Here is an 8,342-nt window from a genome sequence, read left to right as displayed (position 1 = left end):
CCCGTGACATACCATCCTCAGTATACACAAGTGACGGTTGCCACACCAGGGCTACAACTGGGGCCCTCCAGAGCGCGACCCCTAATATCGGAGCCGAGAGCCCCTAGGTGGGGCTAGAACAACTCATGTTCTCTGGGGCTGGGCCCAAAGCCAGCCTGTCACACACACTTGCCAAGGCGTTCCACTCAGGCGAGCGAAGCAGCCACTAAAATTGAGGGTGAAGGAGCCTAACGAGAGATGCAGGAAACGTTTTTACCCAACATCCTGTGAAAACGTTCGAGGTTTTACAGAATTTTCCCTTCCTGAGTTGGGGAGAAAAGTCAAATATTTTCATGAACTGAAAACCAGAAACAATTTCAGTTTGGGTCAATGGAAACTTTTACCAGCCATGTGATTTCCCAATGCAAAGACGCATTAACTATGGGCAGAAATGCTGGCATGTGCTCTGTAGCAAAACAGCACATGTGGATGTCTGGCACATGTTGAAGAGATGCTGGCTTTGTGCTTCCTGTATTCCAGGGCCATTCAGGGCCCTGACCTTCCCCGGTGTGACTTAGAGCAGCCTCAGGGTTGCTCTAACTTACTCTCTGCTTCTCAGGCTGCCTGGGAAGCACAGAACAGCTGTAATGCAGCGTGCTCTGGCCACAACCCCAACCCATCCCCTACACTCTGGGTGCAGAGCCCATACACCAGCTTCACACCAGCTGGGGAGGCCCCTGATTTGGGGGGATTCTCAGAGGGCTCTTTGCATCCACTTGAGTCCCCAGAGTGATGTGAAGTGGTCTAAGGATCCAGCCCAGAGTCTCCCACTCTCCACGCAGCCCAACCCGACCCCTACAGCGCGTTCCTCCCTGTAACCATTTCCTTGTGAACGTCTGTTTGCCCAGTGAGGCCAAGCAGCCAGCCCCTCACTTCAGCACTGGCAGCTGTCACCGCACACTCCCTACAGCATGTGTCTTCTCTAAGGAATCCCGGGAACTCTTCGGTTCCTGGGGGCAGGGCGCACACACTCCAACACATCCCTTTCCGCTGCCCAGCGACACCCAGCCAGGAATGGGAAGAATCCGTTCAGTGCGACAGATTCTCTGTGTCACGTGAGTTTTACGGAGGAGCTTTGGCACAGAAAATAAATTCAGAAATGCTCCCAAAGCCACGAGAGACTGGCCCAGATCAGGGAACTGAATCCTCTGCCTGAGACTCCCAGTTGCATTTACACACAGTACTGCGGATGAGGAAGGAGGAACAATGATAAATGGATTGGAAACAATTTTCGAGACGCGCTGTGAGCCACAGCCACACAGTGGCACCCAAACCTACAACAATTTAAGGTGAGACTGGGCGTTGGATGACACAGGGAGGGGGAGGCAGGGAGACCCACCCACTGCATCCCTACACCGCTACCCCGGCCTGGGATCTAGTGGGGCTGCTTCCGAGGGGGCAGGGAATGGGGTTAGGCCCTTCCTCTTTGGGGGAAAGGGTCTGGAGAGAGATTTCCCCTCTGAAAAGGGGAATGTGCTTCAATGGAGGAGTCAGACCAGGGCAAAGACGGGGTGAGAAGAGGCCGTGGGAAATGCAAGTGGGCACCGTGACCTTGGGGCTAGGACAAGCAGTCAATGAAGAACCAGTGACAAGGAATGAGAATCAGCTGGGTTAGTAATGACCCTTCACTCACCTGCCAGTGCAATTATGGTGATGATCAACGCTGTGATGACGACAGTAACGGTAATTGGGATCCGTTTATCTTTTATGAATTTTAGGCTGAAATCTGCAAAATAAAAATAGATGAAAGGAGACGAAGGCATTTCAATAGCAAAATGCTGCCAGAGCGTGAAAATGGTCGTGTTTTGCTAAGTGCTTCCATGAGTGGATAAATCTAGTTGATGATGATCAAGGACATGGAACAGCTTCCATATGAGGAGAGACTACAAAGATCAGCGCCGTTCTGCTTAGAGAAGAGACGACTAAGGGGGGATAGGACAGAGGTCTATAAAACCATGAACGGTGTGGAACAAGTGTATAGAGAAGTGTTATTTACCCTTCCCACAACACAAACACCAGGGGTCACCTGATGAAATTAACAGGAAGCAGGTTTAATACAAACAAGAGAAGACACTTTTTCATACAGCGCATAGTCCACCTGCCATTGGATGTGGTGATGGCCAAAAATAACTAGATTCCAAAATAGAATGAGCTAAGTTCCTGGAGGACAGGTCCATCAATGGCCATTAGCCAAGATGGTCAGGGACACAACCCCATGCTCCTCTGACTGCCAGAAGCCAGGAGACAAGGCAGGGGTGGATCGCTCAGTAATTCCCCTCCCCCGAAGCTCTGATAGTGGCCACTGGGTGATTGGGAGAGACATTTTCATGGTTGCCCAGAGTTACTGGGGCTAATTGGGGGGCTACCAGGATATCCCAGGACTTGCCTTTAGAAAGGGAATAAATCATCAGTAGTAGAAATTGAACTCCTGATTTCTGTATTTAAAGGCACAAACCATTACCACTTGAGCTAAACGAAAAGCACCTTAAAGGATTGTCTCTTGTTGTGTCTGTGCATCGCGTGGCACAACGGGGCCCTGATCTCAGCTGGGGCAGGGACTGTCTCTCCCTGTGTGTCTGTGCAGCACGTAATGGGGCTCAGTTGCTGTCTCTTGATGTTACCATATTGTACCTAATAAATACTCTAATTATTTACCCACATCTCTTCTCCTTTCTTCCACTGGTCTGGGACCCAGCTGCATTGAGACAGTCTCCCCTCCACCTACCAGAAAGCAAAAGAAACTGTTGTTTAAGGTCAGATCATACAGTCCCCTCCACGCAGGGCCCAGTTCTGTGTACGGAGCCAAGGCCTTTTGAATGTGTCCATCACTGCTTCCCTTCCTCTGTGCATCCCAAAGTGACTGGCAGTCCCCAAATCTTGCTATCCCTACCCCACACAGCCTTCCCTTGGCCTTGCGGAGGGGCTCCAAACAGATTAGGGAGCATGGTAATGCATTTGACAAATTGTGTGCCATGTCCCCTTCTAGTGGCTGGTAAGAGGATAATATCTCTGCCAACATTTTTGTTAGCATTATAACAACTCTGGCTCTTCCTGTTCTCCACAGAAATCTCCAATCCCTCTTGGAATTCTGCTAAGCTCTTGGCCTTAACATCATCGGCTGATGTCACCTAGCAGCGAGTTCCACCATCTAATTACCCAGTGTGTGAAAAATTGTTTCCTCTGATCAGTTTTGAAGTTCCCACCTTTCCATTCCATTGACTGTCCCTTTTGTGCTTGTGCTAGACACAGATCTACCTTCTCTATCCCATCCATTATCCTGTCCCTTGTACCAGTCTCCTCTCCAAGGTAACAATCGCCGTCTTTTCAAGCTCTCTTCACAGAAGAGTTTTCCCAGGCCCTTGATCCTTCTCGTCACCTCTCTCTGAACCAATAGCAAATGCTGCCGGTGCGTGAAAATGGTCGTGTTTCGCTAGGTGCTTCCGTGAGTGGATAAATCTAGTTGATGATGATCAAGAGCATGGAACAGCTTCCATACGAGGAGAGATTACAAAGATTAGTGCCGTTCTGCTTAGAGAAGACACGACTAAGGGGGGATAGGCTAGAGGTCTATAAAACCATGAACGGTGTGGAACAAGTGTATAGAGAAGTGTTATTTACCCTTCCCACAACACAAACACCAGGTGACACCTGATGAAATTAACAGGAAGCAGGTTTAATACAAACAAGAGAAGACACTTTTTCATACAGCGCATAGTCCACCTGCCATTGGATGTGGTGATGGCCAAAAATAACTAGATTCCAAAATAGAATGAGCTAAGTTCCTGGAGGACAGGTCCATCAATGGCCATTAGCCAAGATGGTCAGGGACACAACCCCATGCTCCTCTGACTGCCAGAAGCCAGGAGGGCAAGGCAGGGGTGGATCGCTCAGTAATTCCCCTCCCCCGAAGCTCCGATAGTGGCCACTGGTTGATTGGGAGAGACATTTTCATGGTTGCCCAGAGTTACTGGGGCTAATTTGGGGGCTACTCATCAGCAGGAGAAATTGAATGCCTGATTTCTGGATGTAAAGGCACAAGCCATTACCACTTGAGCTAAAGGGACAGCACCTTAAGGGATTGTCTCTCACTGTGTGTCTGTGCAGCGCCCGGCACAACGGGGCCCTGATCTCAGCTGGGGCAGGGACCGTCTCTCCCTGTGGGTCTGTGCAGCGCCCAGCACAACGGGGCCCTGATCTCAGCTGGGGCAGGGCCTGTCTCTCGCTGTGTGTCTGTGCAGCGCCCGGCACAACGGGACCCTGATCTCAGCTGGGGCAGGGACTGTCTCTCCCTGTGTGTCTGTGCAGCGCCCGGCACAACGGGGCCCTGATCTCAGCTGGGGCAGGGACTGTCTCTCCCTGTGTGTCTGTGCAGCGCCCGGCACAACGGGGCCCTGATCTCAGCTGGGGCAGGGACTGTCTCTCCCTGTGTGTCTGTGCAGCGCCCGGCACAACGGGGCCCTGATCTCAGCTGGGGCAGGGACTGTCTCTCCCTGTGTGTCTGTGCAGCGCCCAGCACAACGGGGCCCTGATCTCAGCTAGGGCAGGGACTGTCTCTCCCTGTGTGTCTGTGCAGCACCCGGCACAACAGGGCCCTGATCTCAAGTGGGACAGGGACTGTCTCTCCCTGTGTGTCTGTGCAGCGCCCGGCACAACGGGGCCCTGATCTCAGCTGGGGCAGGGACTGTCTCTCGCTGTGTGTCTGTGCAGCGCCCAGCACAACGGGGCCCTGATCTCAGCTAGGGCAGGGACTGTCTCTCCCTGTGTGTCTGTGCAGCACCCGGCACAACAGGGCCCTGATCTCAAGTGGGACAGGGACTGTCTCTCCCTGTGTGTCTGTGCAGCGCCCGGCACAACGGGGCCCTGATCTCAGCTGGGGCAGGGACTGTCTCTCGCTGTGTGTCTGTGCAGCGCCCAGCACAACGGGGCCCTGATCTCAGCTAGGGCAGGGACTGTCTCTCCCTGTGTGTCTGTGCAGCACCCGGCACAACAGGGCCCTGATCTCAAGTGGGACAGGGACTGTCTCTCCCTGTGTGTCTGTGCAGCGCCCGGCACAACGGGGCCCTGATCTCAGCTGGGGCAGGGACTGTCTCTCCCTGTGTGTCTGTGCAGTGCCCGGCACAACGGGGCCCTGATCTCAGCTGGGGCAGGGACTGACACTGTGGGTCTGTGCAGCACGCAATGGGGCTCAGCTGCTGTCTCTAGATGTTACCATATTGTACCTAATAAATACTCTAATTATTTACCCACATCTCTTGTCCTTTCTTCCACTGGTCCGTGACCCGGCAGCATTGAGTTATTAACCCCTCTACCTACCAGAAAGCAAAAGAAACTGTTGTTTAAGGTCAGATCATACAGTCCCCTCCACGCAGGGTCCAGTGCTGTGTCCGAAGCCCAGGCCTTTTGAATGTGTCCATCACTGCTTCCCCTCCCCCTGTGCATCCCAAAGTGACTGGCAGTCCCCAAATCTTGCTATCCCCACCTCACACAGCCCTCCCTTGGCCTGGCTGAGGGGCTCCAAGCGGATTAGGGAGCATGGCAATGCATTTGACAAATTGTGTGCCATGTCCCCCTCTAGTGGCTGGTAAGAGGATAATATCTCTGCCAACATTTTGGTAGCATTATAACAACTCTGGCGCTTCCAGTTCTCCGAAGAAATGTCCAATCCCTCTCGGAATTCTGCTAAGCTCTTGGCCTTAACGTCATCGGTTTATGTCACCTAGCAGTGAGTTCCACCATCTAATTACCCAGTGTGTGAAAAATTGTTTCCTCTGATCAGTTTTGAAGTTCCCACCTTTCCATTCCATTGACTGTCCCTTTTGTGCTTGTGCTAGACACAGATCTACCTTCTCTATCCCATCCATTATCCTGTCCCTTGTACCCGTCTCCTCTCCAAGGTAACAATCTCCGTCTTTTCAAGCTCTCTTCACAGGAGAGTTTTCCCAGGCCCTTGATCCTTCTCGTCACCTCTCTCTGAACCCCTCTAGTTCTACAATATCCTTTCCGAGATGGGGCACACACAATATTCCATTTTTCAGCCTTTCACTCCACCAGTTCTTCTGTTGGCCAGAGTTCTTCAGGATGGAAAAGACCCAAATTGCTAACATTAAAAACAAGCATGAACCAAAGAGCAACAAAAACTCCTTGTATCCTGTCTTTATCCCTCATAAAAAAAGAGGGGCAACTAACCCACTGCATGTTTGTCCCTCTGCCAATCACACTGCAGGCTCCCTTTTAATTAAGGCCAAAGTATTTATTATTTACTGATATCGCTTGTCGCTTCGTCGCTCTCTTCTGCCATTTTCTGGACAATCAGAATTGAGACTGCTGTATCTCTACCTACCAGGAAGGAACAGAGACAGTCACTCAGGGTGTGTTATTTTAATTATGCACTTCTCCTTTTAAGCCGTCAGAATATACCATGGGCCAAATGCAACAGACAATGCCCTGTCTAACCTCTCACTGTGTCCATCTAGGTGTTTTCAGTGCATCCGTTACCATGTGAGACCCATAGTCATGGCTTACCCTGGCCTTAATATCCTCAGATACCCAATAGTCCCCACCCCTCTTTCATAGATTGATAGATGTTAAGGCCTGAAATAGGGCTGTCGATTATTTGCTGTTAACTCATGCGATTAACTCAAAAAAATTAATCACCATTAAAAAACTTAGTCATGATTAATTGCACTATTAAACAATAGAATACCAATTGAAATTTATTACATATTTTGGATGTTTGCAAATATATTGATTTCTAGTACAACGCAGAATACAAAGTGTACAGTGCTCACTTTTTTTTTATTACAAATAATTGCACTGTAAAAATGATAAAGGGTATTTTTCAATTCACCTCATGCAAGTACTGTAGTGCAATCTCTTTATCATGAAAGTGTAATTTACCAATGCAGATTTTTTTTTGTTACATAACTGAACTCAAAAATAAAACAATGTAAAACTTTAGAGCTTACAAGTCCACTCAGTCCTACTTTTTGTTCAGCCAATCGCTAAAGTCTGTTTACATTTACGGGAGATAATCATAGAAGATTAGGGTTGGAAGAGATATCAGGAGGTCATCTAGTCCAATCCCCTACTCAAAGCAGGACCAATACCAACTAAACCATCCCAGCCAGGGCTTTGTCAAGCCGGGCCTTAAAAACCAATTCAGATGGAGATTCCACCACCTCCCTAGGTAACCCATTCCAGTGTTTCACCACCCTCTTAGTGAAGACATTTTTCCTAATATCCAACCTAAACCTCCCCCACTGCGACTTGAGACCATTACTCCTTGTTCTGTCATCTGATACCGCTGAGAACAGTCTAGATCCATCCGCTTTGGAACCCCCTTTCAGGTAGTTGAAAGCACCTATCAAATCCCCCTTCACTCTTCTCTTCTGCAGACTAAACAATCCCAGTTCCCTCAGCCTCTCCTCGTAAGTCATGTGCTCCAGCCCCCTAATCATTTTTGTTGCCCTCTGCTGGACTCTTTCCAATTTTTCCACATCCTTCTTGTAGTGTGGGGCCCAAAACTGGACACAGTACTCCAGGTGAGGCCTCACCAATGTCGAATAGAGGGGAAGGATCACGTCCCTCGATCTGCTGGCAACGCCCCTACTTATACAGCCCAAAATGCCATTCACCTTCAACAAGAGCACACTGCTGACTCATATCCAGCTTCTCGTCCACAGTAACCCCTAGGTCCTTTTCTGCAGAACTTCTGCCTAGCCATTCGGTCCCTAGTCTGTAGCAGTGCATGGGATTCTTCCGTCCTAAGTGCAGGACTCTGCACTTGTGCTTGTTGAACCTCATCAGATTTCTTTTGGCCCAATCCTCTAATTTGTCTAGGTCCCTCTGTATCCGATCCCTACCCTCCAGCGTATCTACCACTCCTCCCAGTTTAGTGTCATCTGCAAACTTGCTGAGGGTGCAGTCCACACCATCCTCCAGATCAGTAATGAAGATATTGAACAAAACCGGCCCCAGGACCGACCCTTGGGGCACTCCGCTTGATACTGGCTGCCAACTAGACATGGAGCCATTGATCACTACCTGTTGAGCCCGACGATCTAGCCAGCTTTCTATCCACCTTCTAGTCCATTCATCCAGCCCATACTTCTTTAACTTGCCGGCAAGAATACTGTGGGAGATCATATCAAAAGCTTTGCTAAAGTCAAGGAAGAACACATCCACTGCTTTCCCCTCATCCACAGAGCCAGTTATCTCCTCTAAGAAGGCAATTAGGTTAGTCAGGCATGACTTGCCCTTGGTGAATCCATGCTGACTGTTCCTGATCACTTTCCTCTCCTCTA

The 8,342-nt window shown here is 49.9% G+C and overlaps 1 protein-coding gene across 6 annotated transcripts in view; it reads right to left on the bottom strand.

Annotated features, from left to right (window-relative positions):
* The window catches only part of LOC101936714 (C-type lectin domain family 2 member D-like), a 78,908-nt gene that overhangs the window by 28,664 nt on the left and 41,902 nt on the right, over positions 1-8,342 (bottom strand). For 4 of the 6 annotated variants that reach the window (XM_065564148.1, XM_065564145.1, XM_065564146.1 and 1 more), the window contains one exon: positions 6,301-6,371. In XM_065564148.1, the coding sequence (XP_065420220.1) occupies positions 6,301-6,337 (37 nt within the window). In that variant the 5' untranslated portion in view covers positions 6,338-6,371. Of the gene's footprint in view, positions 1-1,672; positions 1,766-2,694; positions 4,583-6,300; positions 6,376-6,492; positions 6,631-8,342 lie in introns of those variants that run through there. The other 2 variants (XM_065564144.1, XM_065564143.1) reach the window with 2 other exon arrangements.

This window comes from Chrysemys picta, chromosome 12, assembly GCF_011386835.1.
Source record: "Chrysemys picta bellii isolate R12L10 chromosome 12, ASM1138683v2, whole genome shotgun sequence".
NCBI classification, from domain to species: domain Eukaryota; kingdom Metazoa; phylum Chordata; order Testudines; family Emydidae; genus Chrysemys; species Chrysemys picta.
Note: the sequence above shows the minus strand (reverse complement) of the source record. Positions and strands in the feature narration are given on the sequence as shown.